At 41.0% G+C, this 14,464-nt stretch overlaps 1 protein-coding gene across 1 annotated transcript in view; it reads right to left on the reverse strand.

Moving 5' to 3' along the window:
* Positions 1-499: 499 nt before the first annotated feature.
* trim66 (tripartite motif containing 66) overlaps positions 500-14,464 on the reverse strand; it is an 18,318-nt gene continuing 4,353 nt past the window's right edge. The window contains exons 4-18 of the mRNA XM_070835718.1: positions 12,471-12,600; positions 12,027-12,143; positions 11,733-11,847; positions 11,316-11,462; positions 10,784-10,901; positions 9,677-10,473; positions 7,377-7,583; positions 5,704-5,833; positions 5,532-5,613; positions 5,265-5,451; positions 3,928-4,841; positions 3,282-3,405; positions 3,085-3,159; positions 2,320-2,472; positions 500-2,159 (exon numbers count right to left, since the gene is read on the reverse strand). Coding sequence (XP_070691819.1) covers positions 1,923-2,159; positions 2,320-2,472; positions 3,085-3,159; positions 3,282-3,405; positions 3,928-4,841; positions 5,265-5,451; positions 5,532-5,613; positions 5,704-5,833; positions 7,377-7,583; positions 9,677-10,473; positions 10,784-10,901; positions 11,316-11,462; positions 11,733-11,847; positions 12,027-12,143; positions 12,471-12,600 — 3,533 coding nt within the window. The 3' untranslated portion in view covers positions 500-1,922. The remainder of the gene's footprint in view (positions 2,160-2,319; positions 2,473-3,084; positions 3,160-3,281; positions 3,406-3,927; positions 4,842-5,264; positions 5,452-5,531; positions 5,614-5,703; positions 5,834-7,376; positions 7,584-9,676; positions 10,474-10,783; positions 10,902-11,315; positions 11,463-11,732; positions 11,848-12,026; positions 12,144-12,470; positions 12,601-14,464) is intronic.

Consider the following 14,464-nt stretch of genomic DNA (forward strand, 5'->3'; position numbering starts at 1 on the left):
ATGATCATGAAGCTGTAACATGTATTGACAGTGTGTTGGACGCATTAGGATGTTGACATAAAGTTAGCATTACTTCATTTTGAACTAAAACCTGTCACGGCCCTTTGAAATAGTGGAAAATTACACCTAAAGCTAAAGATTTTAGGAGGAAAATGTCTTATTTTATTGTAATATTTGAACTATTGGAGACGTGCCACCCTCCAAAGTAAATACGGGTGAAATAAAATGTTAAGAAATGTGTAGGAATTGTATAAATGTTTGAATTTTTTTTTTTTAAAAAAAAGATGTATATGTTTGCTACTGTAGCTTTTAGGACAGAAACTGAAAATGTCCCCCTTTCTTCAGATCAACAGATTTATATTACACTGTGGTGCTGTAAATGATGATAAATAATGTAAGTGAAAGCAGGTTCTTTTCCATTCGTCTGTTGCCTGTAATTAATACTTGCAGATGGAAAATAACAGGAAAATCTATTTTCTCTTGAATGCATTTTATTGATATTAATATGTGTATTTGTCACTGACCGTTACAGTAAAAAAAAACATCAAAGAAATGAACCAGACTGTTCTCCTGAAAAAATGACAGTAAGTATAGATTATCAGTCTTCCTTCATACAATAGGAAATATTATTACATCTATTGATTTCAAAAGAAGTAACATTACATATACTGTATATTCACTACTCTCAACAATGATCAAGGAGTGCACAGACAATGATTTCGTGCAGTTCCTCTAAATGTCAAGTAAAGTCTATCTTAAGCTGCAGGAAGCAATAATATGGAATATTTAAAAACAGGAAGTGCTCTACAACAGCGCATATTATAAAATGACATATTTCCTTTCAACAGTGCAGCTCTACAAACAGCGAAGACATTTTTATAATCATTAATACTGATTGATATCAATACCTTACACTCTTAATAAGCCTGAGATATTTAGAAAATAAAACATAGGCCTACTAAAATTTGCTGAAGCACTGGTGAAACACCAAGGTTACATTATGTAAACACAAACTTAATTCATGGTTAAATGTAAAATTAAAAAATGGATTAGTTGATCTGGATATTAATCCCTTTAACAAACATGAAAATCATATGCCCTGTTGAGCTCTAGCTGGTTCTAGTGCCTTCACATTCTGTGTCACTCTGGTCAAAAAGACAAAGTCAAAAGGTTTCACTGCTGCTTTTCATAAAGAAAGCTACTGAGACACACAATTATATGAATAATCAAACCTATGATACTTGTCTGCAATCATTTAGTAATTAAACTGACCAATATAGTAAAATAAAATTCTATACATTTATTGGCAAATATAGTATTTACCAATATCAAGGTTTCAAAGTGCTGTGTATAATCGGAGCTATGTTCACCTAAAATTCACTTAATAAAGATGCAAAGTGAGATTAATAAACATCTAACTACATCATCCTCTTTGCAAAATATAGCATATAACACCAGGGAGTCTGTAAGTACATACAGAAAGTAATTTCCAGTGCATCAGGAGCAAATCATCCATGGCCAAAATGTGATATGTATAGAGACAATTACAGCATCAACCTCTTTATTATAACTTGTTTTAAGGCTGCAGAAGCAACCAAACAAACTCTAGACAGATATGGTTCCAAATGTGTAACATATAGTATGTAACTGAAACTTTCTTTACTTGTTCTTCATGCTCACAGTTGAAGTCTGTGGGGATAATAATTGCATCTGCATTTCCAGTATTTGAAGTTTTGTTTCAATATGTTCAGCTGCCATCAGATGGCAGCACTGTGATATTATTGCAAACTACAAATGAGGGCTACTGTCAGATTACAGAATGGAAAAACTGTTACAGCTCCACAGGCTGCTAAGAAAAAAACAGGTCATTACACACAAATACAGCATATCTGTGTCCATGGCTGCACTCCGTTCACCTCTGCTTAGAAGTGATTCCTCCTCGACTTGAGAGAGTGTCTCCTCTTCCTCTTCCTGTGGCACTGCTCCCTCCTCTCTGGCCAGGGGAAACCACTCTCGGCAGTCCTGTAGGCCTCATCGTACTCATCACTGTCAGAGTCCGCCTCAGCCGCAGGGAAAACTCTGTCTGGGAAAACCTCTTTAAGCTTGGAGGTGAAGAACGCCTCCAGGCTGCGGCCTGCTTGGGCCACCTCAGAGTCGGGCTGAGGTCAGACAGAGAAAGAGCCATTACACTCGGATGTGTGCTGGCACAATACTGATTGATAATGATTGTATGTATCATTTAAACTAGGATTAATTATACTTATGAGACAAATTGTAACACTGAATACACACATAGAGAATATCATTTTTTTTACTTACATAATTAAACTTTGCACAGTTGCGGAACATGAGATAGACATCAGCAACAAACTGGTCTGGTGAGTTATAATGTTGGCCATTCTTCTTGTTTAGTTTGGCCCTGATCACGGACAGGTCCATAGGCCTCTTAATGATCTGGTAGTAATGACGAGCCTGCATGAAAAATGATTTTAGATCAAATCCACCCAGCCACTTTAGTTCCCTGTAACACATTTCAATATAATTACCTCAGCATTAAAATGGCACAAAACGAATGTTCCTTAGATTGCATTATGTGACAAATAGAGCAGCACCAACAGTAAGTGTGGGGTACTTGCTTGAACGAACAAACCCTAAATCCTAAACCTGCTCACTCAAAGATGCTTCAGCAACAAACATATAAACTGTAGAACTACAGATGAACTACAGTTGCAATTTTAACTATTCTTGATTCAAACGGAGATAATCTCTAAGGTATGAAATATAAATATGGACATTAACAATGTATACCTTAAAATGAATGAAAAATCAACTTTGCAAATGTTTAATGCGAAAGTTCAACACGTTTTCTCAGGGTCAAGGATACACTCATTGGGTTTTAATGAGAAACCCAAGCCCCCAAACCCTGTGAAATATAGCAGCAATCAAAGTGCATTTATATGCCCCGAAACATGAGGAACATTCCTCATGATGCTACTGTGTTCCTGTAAGTATAATGAAAAATAAATGAGATTGTGAAAATGGCCTTTACTGTAACTGGACTGTGAGAAAAGGGTAATCACTCACAAGTGGACTGACGGGCTCATGGAAGGGAGCACTCAGGATGTTACTGAGGATCAGAAGAGTCAGCCGCTCACATTTCTACAGTTGGACACACGTGAAGGAAAATTGTTATAAATGCAGGAAAAAGGAATACGGTCCAGTGAAACAGTCCAAATCCACAAACCATCATCATTATTAATGCAGCTAATGAAATGACCTACTCTCTGGTCACATCCTGACTGTCTGTGTGCTGAAGTGTGTTCGCCAGATGTTCTCTCATTTTCACAGTCGTACTCGACCTCTGGGTGCACAGTATCTCTGCACAGGGTGCACACCCAGTCACCCCTGAACAAGACAAGAAACAGCATCAGGTTAACAACAACAGGACATGAGCGATGTTGAATGTACTGTTAATCAATTTGTATTGATTTTTCTTTATTTTTTATTTTATCTACTTTCTTTAATCTATCTATTTCTGTTCATCTATCATCTTTATTTGCTCAGTCCTCCCTCTTCCTCTTTCTCTGTCTTTTTCGTTATCAAATATAAAGATATGATCACAAGATATGTGCACATACATAAACACGGGTGCCCTGCAAAAACCACTCTTTGCAACAATTATCTTATCATTGTTATTGCTGTTATTATTGTTATTTCTATCAGTATTAATATTATTCCAGTAATATATTTATATATATGTAGATGCAGTCCAATGCATATCCATATCTATGCATGTACATGTATATCACATCTGTCTACTGTGTGTTGTGTGTGTTCATGTTGCTGCCTGTTTCTGTCACTTGCACCAATAGATTAAAAAAAATTAATGTACTGTATAAATTTCAGGTTATAGAATGAGACACTTACGAGGGGAAGCTCAGCAGAGACGGGATGTGGCAAGACAGATGAAAGACTTTAGGACAGCGGTCACAGCACAGCAGGTCCCCTCCAATCAGACACACAGCACAGAAGTCCTCACTCTCTATCTCTGCATTGTGCTGGTCAGGCTGGACTTCCTCTGTGCCTCTCTGAGGGGCAGGGTTTGCGATCAGAAGCGGCCTCTGAGCAGGACCAATGTGGGACTCCTCTTCCAGATCAGAGCGAAGCGGTTGTGGGTCGTCAGTTGTCAGTTCAGGTTCAGATTCTATGTCGAGCTCAGACTCCACAGAGCCCTGAGAGTCTGGAGGCTGATCAGATGCTACGTCAGAGTCAGTCTCTGCCTGGAAACTGCGATCATAGTCAGGCTGGACGTCTGACTCTGTTTCAGCATCGCCAAATTCCGCATCAGCGTCCAGCCCCTGGCCGTCCTCTGACCCTGCTCCTACATCTGATTCTGGGTCTGCCTCATATTCAAGGCTTGGCTCTGAATCCCCCGCAATATCAGGTTCACCGCAGAGCCCTATATCTCCCGAAGCCACTGACTTCTCCTCAGGTAAACATTCAAGCTCAGCCTCAGATGAAAACTCTGCATTTGGGTCAGAATCTGGTGAGGCATCGGAGTCTAGCTGTGGGTCTGGATCCGCCCAAGAGGCAACCGCGTCTTCTGAGACTGATCTGGGATCAGAGTCAGAGTCTAGATCCAGTGCAGAGTAACGTTGCGGCACATATTTAGGGTCAGTGGACAGCAGTGCGGATGCTTTACAGGAGCTGATTTTCCCTCGACTGTCAAACTCACTCGTGTTTGCGTCTGTGGTAAACTGACCGTGGTTCTGTCGCTCTGCATATGATGGCGCTGTGAGAGAGCGGGCAGTCCTCATGATCTCAGCGCTTCCAGCTGTCCTCTGCGTTTACAACCCGGAAGAGAAGAGAAGAGAAGATGTCTTACATACTTTTATCATAATTTATTACATAAATTTTTCATATTGGCTGCTGAATTAAAATTACTTTTAACACCATGTTAATTAAAACCTCTGGTGATTTCTTAGATAAAACAATAATTAGTAGCTGTCATCCAACACCACATCAAATTAATGACATACTGTTGGTCATGTGGAAGGTATGAAACCCTAAAGTACGTATCTTTATATCGTGCATGGTCTAATCTGTCCTGCTAGACTCAGAATACCTTATTTAAGTCAGAGTTCTGAAATGTTAAATAGTGTCTAAACACAGAAGCCCTACAAGAACTCTCCCATTTTCTCTCCCATTTCGGTGGCCATATAGGATCATCTTTCCTCTATTGAATGCAAAGAAACGAGACATACTTCAGCCGTTGCATTGTGCCAGGTTCTCTGTTGCGGGACAGTATCACTCCTCTCCGCCCCGCTGGCAGGTAAAGGGTCACTCTGCCGTCGGCCGTGTGGGGGAAGCTGAGACACAAGTATTTTGAGACGCTCTAAGCAAACCACTGGAACCCTGGGCCTCCCTGAATCCTTCTGAACATCTTTGTTACTGAAGAGGCAAGAAGAGGATGAATGAGAAAACTACCCTCTATTCATGATTTGGACAGATGTTTGGCAGATATTACAAACCTGTTGTGTCCATTTCTTGATACCATGCGTGTCTCCTTGGCCGTATAATCAGTCTCTTCACTGACGTAAGTAAAAGAATGATCTAAAAATGGCAAAGATGATGAATATGTAATCACAAAATGTATATTATGTTTATTTGAGCAACATAAAAGGCATAATTGCATGGTAGTACCTGGCTCAGTCTTATAGGACAGTCGAGGGGAGCGGTGGCCTCTGGGGGGGGCCGCATCAGACGAAGTTTCCTTGACAACACAAAGAACTCCATCTGAGGCTCTCCTCTGTCTGGGATCAATACTGGCATACTGAGAACAAAACATTATGTTAAACTTGTATATTCAATGTATACAGCAGAGAGAAACAGACTTATCAGTGTAAGTAACTTGGCCACCATGCTTTTATCCCTCTAAACAATTACTTTGATTTGATTTTGAAAGTTTAATAGCATGCAATCTTCTGAAGACATTAAAGGCTTCATGCAGCTTTTTTTATATCTGCAGCAGCACCCTCTGAAAGCGGTAAACAGACTTTAATGTTTAAATTTGGCACACTTTCCCTGTATCATGAAAGATAAGTCTTTAAAGTGCTCCGAAAAAATGCAGCGCATCTCCAATTCCATGACAACTGAGCATCTCCATCTGTTGATAAAGATCATGTGATATGATGGAAAGCTCCAGAACAGCTGCTAAATGGATCTTGTGGTGAGATTGTTTTCTTAAAGGGATAGTGGAAATTATTTCAAGTGGGATTGTTCGAGGTGTGTATCGAAAAAACAAATTTTAGCCACCTTTCAAAGGAAAACTGAAACCGTTCTCTCTTTCTCTTCGCTCGCTTCAAAGCCACCAGGCTCCATGTCTTCCAACAGTCTTTTTAGCTCGCAGAAAACAAGAGTTGTTAGTCTACCACCGCCTCAGCTGGCTAGTTTGCCTGTGCTATTGTGTGACTCTGGTGGTATAAATGGTTAGTTCAGATACAAACTAACATGTTAGCTCATGGATTGAGGCAGCAGTGGAGTAGCAAAAACTCCCGTCTTCTGTGAGGTAAAATTACTGTTTATCAATGGAGTCTGGTGACTTAGAAGAAAGTGATGAGAAAGAGAGTACAGCTTTAGTTCCCTGTCAAAGGGCTGTCTGACAACTTTGTAAAGTGGTGAAAATATTGAAAACAGTTTAGGTGTAAATTTAGCATACACCTAAACTGATGTTGATGTTTTTAGTTGCTCCCATACATTGCTTAGCATCTGTGCTAGGACTCCTGCTTGCTCCTCCAAACTGGAGGTTATCACTTGCAATCTACAGTAGGTAATACACTAACTATGGATAAGTACCTTAAAACGCCTCACTGAAAGAATCTATACTCTGGCTTTTTGCCAATGGTTAGACAATTGAAAACCGATGCCCAAAATCTGGTCTAAATCAGAACAGAGCTGAAATGCTTAGTTGATAAATCAATTAGTCATTCAGCAGAAATTTAATGAACTTCCTGCTTTTCTTTGTCTAACATGATAGTAAATGTGGGCTCTGGTTCTGCAAAGCTCTGATGGACATTTTGTAACAATTTCCTGACACTTTACAGACCAAATGATTAATCGAATAATCAAGAAAATAATCTGCAGAGTAATCAAAAATAAAAATAATTGTTAGCTGGAGCTCTAAATCAGAGTAATGTTTTCATTTTTCAGCATCACTGTGCATGACAGGAGAAAATTGTTCTGTTATTGCTATTCTTTTGTAGCAGTGCCAGAAGTCACATGTAGACAGGGCACATCGCAGCAGTGCTCGCCTCTGTTCCAACAGCTGAGCTGAGCTTCCCTCTCCATGTGTGATTATATTCTGATTGCAGGGTTACCTTATTAGCAGCTCCTGCCTCTGGGCCCAGAGTGCATCCTGTGGGCCTTTCAGAGTAAGGGCTGGTGGATGGGGCTGCCAGTTCTGCCGGGATGCTCTGGGAGCGTCTCTTCCTCCTCGTGCACACCCCGCTAGGGCTGAGCCTGCTGCTCTGCACATCAGATACACACTCGTGGGCTGTCACCGACACCTCCAGGGATGTGGATCTCTGTCAGAAACACAAACATACAAAACTGAGCAGGGTTTTAAGCTGCATCTCATGCACAGCTGCCCCTGTTCATATTATTAACAAATGAAAGGAGAAAAAAGGAGTGGGATGTATGCAGAGGAAACAACCTTCAGTGTCACACGAGCACGCACACATAAACGCACAGCAGATGAACAAAAACATCATTCAGAGCCTATTCTGGGACTAATTCAAAACAACTCAATCCTTATAAACACGGAGAATGGCCCACACAGCTGCATATATTACTGTTATCGCACAGGCAATGAAAGGTTTGGTTACAACACCAATTATCATATGTAAATTCGCTATCAGGGGTGCAGTGTGGCCTGTTGATTAAACCAAAACAGCAAATCACTTTCTACCACTCTCTCTCTCACTCTTCTACTACAATTTAACGAATGCAAGTGTCTTGAAAAGCTCCTTTAGACACCTCAGCTGCGACTTTACTTAATGTAAGCAGGAGGGCTGGCAAATCATTTAACACCAGGTTTTTTTTAACATGTCCCTCTCTCCCCTTTTTTTCTTTTTCAAGTGCACCATCATACATATTCAGGCCAGGCTGCCACAGAGCATGTGCTCGTAAGTATCATGCGATTAAAACACTTACCTGATCCATGCCCCTTGGGAGAGCCATGCAGGATTCAGACTGTGGAGGAAAATAGACCATAATCCTTCTCTCTGGAACGACGGGGGGTGTAGGAATTAATCTCAGAGTGCAAACCAGAACTGAAATCAAACTGGCAGCTCCCTCTATTCCCTTAGTGACTCATTAATGACAGGTTAAGTACATAAATGACTGCACCCAAGTGGGGTTTCTTTGTCATTTTTCAGATGCTGGTGCGTGAAAATGCAAATATAATACATCTTTGTGCCTTTAAGTGTGCACCCTGAGATCTTTTACAGAGATGATCATGTGGCTGCTCAAACCTCTGGCATCAAGTGTGATTGTGATGAACAGTGCTCTCCCGGTTTGGGGATGCATTGCTGTGAACAGCTCAGCTTTAATTGTCAGAGCGGCTCTTTGTTTTCCCATCATCCTTTCTTCATAAAAGCAAAAACAAAATTCTGTTGCACCATCTGTTTTCAGGCTAGCTGTCAACTGTGGGAAGTGATCATTCTGGCATTAAAATAAAGCGATCCTTTAGTCTCAGCCGCTTACAGATATTAATTAAAACTGAGTGCTGCCTCAAATTCAACATTCCCTCAAACTTAAAAATTTCAAAACAACTTACCATATGTAAAAACTTTTTCTACTGGCTTTTGATTTGACTTAAATGTCACTACATGATGCAATTTTTACATTAGACTTTGTTTTCCTCTTTGTCATTTGTTCTTTCTGTTTGCCTGAGCATGTGACACCTGTGCTATATAGAAAGCAGGCCTTAGTCTGACCGATAAATTGTGGTTTTGAGAGGTGTGTATAAACAACATTGTGTGGTTTACCATGTCATGAGATGTGAGTTATGTTTAAAATGTGTTGGCGGACATAGAAACTTTGCAGAACCACAAGTGAAACGGAAAACTGAAAACTTGCATTGATCTCACAGCAGCTGCTGATGTTGATCACAAATAAATATAATATATGGCTACTGCTATCAGTGTTGGCAGACATGTAAAAGGCTGCATTTTCATGCACAGTTATTCCTTATTCCTTCCTGAGACGAGACGAACGTGCTTTTGTAGTTAATATGTAATGCACCCTTAAGTTACCAGCGTCAGGTGCAATGTGTGAACATTAGATAGATAGACAAGATAGATTTACACATAGATGTTCATAAGCACACATCAATTGATGCTTAAATTCAGTCGATCCCTTGCAGAAGAAGCTTATGTGAGATTTGGATTAACTCCCCTAATGGTAACAGCTAATTGCCTAATTGCATAATTCTTATGCTTAATAGCAAATGCTTATTTTTCCTGTCATTTCTGCATGTGACATATAAAAGTTACTTTATAGACAAATGAGCCTGATATTGATTTAGTTCCCTGCGAGCATAACTGTTGTTTCAGGGTATATCTTGACCAAATTTTAACAATCAAATTAGAGAGATATTACTTTTTAATGCTCTCACCCTGCCATCTCTGTGGTCTCTGAGCAACAGCGTATGTTTGTTTCTCTGCTGCTCATTTCTCAGCTCTGCTGCAGGACGAGCGTGGAGCAGCTGCTGTTGGACAGGACTCTGCTCCCTCCTGTCCTGCTGTAGCTCCTCATGCTGCAGCTCTCTGCTTTCTGTTTGTCCACGAGCCGCCATCACTCTGCATCTCTCTTCCCAGTTCTCTTCAGTCATCCCATCTCTGTCCACAGCTGTGTAGCTGAGGTCCTGCTGCAGAGCTGTGCTGGTGGACAGCTTCCGGCTGCGGTCTGTATTTGGCTGAGCCTGGCTGTCTGGGAGAACCTCTCTCTGGTTTTGGTGATAGAGATAAGATTTTGTTTGAGACTGGGGCTGAGAGGCGCTAGCTTGTGGCTGGGAAGTAGATCCTCGACTGCAGTTGAGCTGGATGGGTCCCATGATTGGGACAGGCGATGAAGGGGGAGGACACTGCAACAAGCTGTCTGGGTCGCAGCACCTCTGGAGCTGCTGGCTCTGGAGTAAGGAGGCAGACATGAGGGCAGGCTGAACACAGCTGGACTTATAGAGTGAGGTTTCCACCTGACTCTTGGTCAGACTGGACAGATCCGGTTGAGAGGGAATGCCGTGCAGGCAACACATCTGGAGCTCACAGCAGGCCTGGTACCCACAGCCTGGTTCTCGTCCTCTGTGGCACACAGGCGGCAGAGCCATGCAGGTGACCGGTTGAGGCCTCAGAATGCTGGAGCAGGGCAATCCCTGAGGATAAGAGCAGTTTCCCCCTTCAACAGTCAACTGACCTGCAGAGCAACAGAGTCACATTAAGACCTCTGTTCAAAACAGTATGTCATATGCAAATAATAATGTTATTTATAATTTTTAGGTAAAAAGCTCTTAAATGAAAAGGTATCTCTTTTTGCAATAGAAAAAATAGTAGTTCGTTGACACAAATTCACAAGTATGGTTAAAACCCATTTCAAAAACCTTAAAAAATGTGATTTTTCTAATGTATTAACATTTTCATTGCATTTTCATTTCCTGTTTCATTCTCATTTTGAAAAATGCAAACTTAACTGTAATATAACCACCTGTAAATAACAATTATTTTACCTAAAGAGGTAACCTGCTTTGTCCAGTAACTGGCATCCCAGTTGAATTTGATCTTAACAGGACTCCAAGAGTCTGAGTGGAGTGACGGCTCAAGCAGCTGCTGCATCTGGAGTGAAATCTGAAAGAAGAATGTATAAAGTTTACAGGATGCTTATTGCAAACCAAGCCCGCATCACTGATTTCCATTGTAAAATAACAAAAAGGAAAGGTGCACCCAAAAGGCACCAACAGATAATACTGAAATGAGAATAACCTAGTTTTAATAATAATTTAATAATTTAGTTTCCAAGCTTAAGCCGAAAAACCCCAGTAATACAGCCTCACCCATTTTCTCAGGCTTATTCTAACAAAGCTCCTCAAGAAACACAGAGCGCATTATACAACTGTTTTCAAAAGCCGAGTAGTACTTATTATGACTAATTAAACTTAACATGTATAATCAGTGGAGTTCCCCTTTAAATAGTTCCCCCTCATAGGGCTACATGCATTATAATTAGACTGTGGACGTCTGTTGCCCGTCCTGTCAGCGTACCAGAGCCCTGCTGAAGAGCACCGGGCCTCTGCAGTGCTGGGTCGTAGCCCAGGTGATGAACTTCTGGACATGGTCCAGCTGGCCACATATCTCTATTGCCCCCTGCAGCTGGTCCTCCAGACGCTGCTGGAAGTCTTCTGAGATTTTCTGTAAAGAACACCACAAAAATGCATCTGGTTACATGTAATTACTGATAAACAGGGAGTCATGGATGGACTGTGGGCCAAATCAATGGCTCTATTTTTTTGACAGATCTAGTTCTCGAGATGTTGGCTTAAGCAGCTTTGACAGATTATTATGGGTTCTCGTTTGCTTGCTTTCAGGTCTGATTACATCACGGCAGTTACTGATTCTTTGCGTGTAGATTCACGGCTGGCTGAACGATAAGAAGAAAAGAAAAAGAGAGAAAGTAATTACCTCCAGTTGCTCTATTAATAGGTTGGCTCGTTTGTTAAGCTCGTTCATCATAATCATCTTTGCCATTTTAATCTGGTTCTCTGCCTTCCTGTGTGCAATCTTTACTCCATGAAGTCTACAAAGAAGGGAAGGAGAAAATAAATCCTCAGTCTCTGCAGAAAAGTCCCAAACGCAGAAGAAGAAAGTAGCATTTCAGACATTAATTTATGCATTAGCTTGCTACATTCCACGCTGCTGAATTATTGACCATTTGTGGAAGAAGTTGGGACTATGACTGTGTGAGTCTAAACCAACCTGTCCTCTATCTGTTTAGCGTTGTTCTCCACTGCAGACCTCCTCTCTTCCACCTGCACCATCAGGTTCTCAAACAGCCACTGCTGATCCTGTAGGGCCTTCCCAATCTGCACCACTCTGAGCACATGGGAGATCACAGCAACCGCCAGACAGAAAGTTTACTAATTTATTCTTCGGGGTTGAAGAACACCAGAATTAAATTTGTTTCCCTTGGGGACAACACATTATGCAGGTGACCTTAGAGGCAGCTACTGTACTGAAACATCACAGAAAACAAAAGCGTATGAATACTTAATAGGTATTAGGCGGGCCAAGGATAGTGTATGCGGATGCAGATGATAAAAATGACAAGGCAGTTAAAGAGAGTTGTTGTCCAGAGGAAGTTTTTAACCTGTGTTTAGCCTTTCTCTGCAGTGTCCTTGTGCTGGGTATCTGCGGACTGACCTGTGGTTTTTGTGGGAGGACAGGTGACAGCTGCTACAGCACAGAAGGTCACATGACTCACAAAACAGCTCCAAGGGCTCCTGTCTGTGAGAGTGGCACATGAGGAGGGAACAAGGATACGACCCCGGGCCTAAAAGACAGACGGAGGGAGGAGGGAAGAGAGAGAGGGGAGAGAACATGGAGCATTTGCAACAGTCCAAGAGCAATTCACACCCACAGCATGAGGAAGGCCATCACTGTGCACATGTAGTCTAATAAGTGAAGGAGGGAAGGAGAAAACAAACGCTAGCACCAACACAAACTAACTAATTAACTGAGTAACTAACTAACAAGCAATCTAAATTACTTAAAAGCTATCAAATTATCAAGTACGTAACTATTCAAAGTTTCTAAGAGGAACTAAATCAAGTTAAATATATTAGTTTGACACATTTGTATTTCACTTCTCTAATTTCACTTCAGAACTTAAACTTTTTTGAGTAATCAGAATAGGATAAATGGAAAAAAGTCAAATATCAAAAGGACTCTACAGTGAGCTACAATAAACTAATGTATGACTACAAATGTAAAAGTCGCTTGTATAAATAATACTATATGTAAAAATCGAAAGTTTAAATATGTTTTTGTGTTGTCTTCCGCTGACAGATGGTTTCAAACTAAAAACAACAGGTTGTGCTTTGTATTTTGGCCAAGAAATAGTCCAGCACATAATCCTGCATCAAACAACAACTTGTCATTTTTACACGTTGATATTTGCTTGAATTAAGTTCACGAGATACAGCGTGTTAATCAGTGAAGTTTTATTTGGAAAGAGCTAGGCTAGCTGTTTTAGGATTTACGTCATTGCAAATGCATTGTAAACTGCATTGTTAGTGTTTTGACGATAAGATGACACCATATTTTTGCAGTTTCAGTTGTGCGTTCTGTCGTACACAGTAACTGGGTTATTTTTTCAACTGGACCTTCTTTTTGAAAATAATCACAATGACAGAATGAGGAAACTGTCAATACACTTAAAATGTATATATTCATGCAACTTCTCATAGTACAAGCAGTCTGTTGAACTTGAAATGGAGCGGGGTGGTTGTGGTTGGGTGTGATGAGTTATATATTGGCATGCAAATTCAAACAGGCCTTCCTCTGCTCTTAAAAACGATGATACAATTGTTGGAAAAAGGTTGCAAGTTTCAGGTTGCAAGTAGACTGTGCTGTGTGAAGTATGGTGACAAACAAAAGATGGAAGCGAACCATATTTCAGTGCTGTCCAAGTGGCCTTTGATGCACCAACAGCCACACAGAGACACACATACCACTACACACACTAAAAAAATCTGTTTCTAAATAGGTCACTGTAGAAACTGTTAGCCCACAGAACGTCTTCCTAACAATAGCTGGATAAGGCAAATGAACGCAGCCCTACTGCTCTCTGCTGGCCGGCTCACAGCCAACCCCCTCCCGCCTGATCTCTGTGGTAGAGAGCTGAGCATCACCCCATGTGCATCAACCTGACATGACTGACCACATCCTGTCTGTCAGCGCAGTCACACAGCTTTTCTCACAAGTACACAAACCAAACTCTAATGCTCCCACATGAATATAAAGGTGTTTGGGGCATTCTTCTTATGATTTGACAATTTGTGCAATGCAGTCCTTCAAAAGCAGTTGGCAACAAGGCTGGCAGGCATACTTGAGGGTCTTTAAATAGCAACACACTAATATTAGCAAAAATCAAATCACACACAAATTTTAGAATCTGGGCCATGTGTTTAAGAGAGGTGCAATAAAACACAGAGATCTCCAAGAACTATTATCAACCATCGCCACTGCCATGCATTATTCATTGCAATGGCCCCTACTGAGACATGATTAACAAACAAACAGTGCACCAGTGGGAAAACAAAGAGGCCAAAACAGGCAACCAGGTGACAAATAGAGAGACAGAGTGTGTACACCCACTAATAATCTTTCATACTGGCCTGGAAAACAGAGGCAAC

This window comes from Pempheris klunzingeri, chromosome 1 (genome assembly GCF_042242105.1).
Source record: "Pempheris klunzingeri isolate RE-2024b chromosome 1, fPemKlu1.hap1, whole genome shotgun sequence".
In the NCBI taxonomy this organism is placed as follows: Eukaryota; Metazoa; Chordata; class Actinopteri; order Acropomatiformes; family Pempheridae; genus Pempheris; species Pempheris klunzingeri.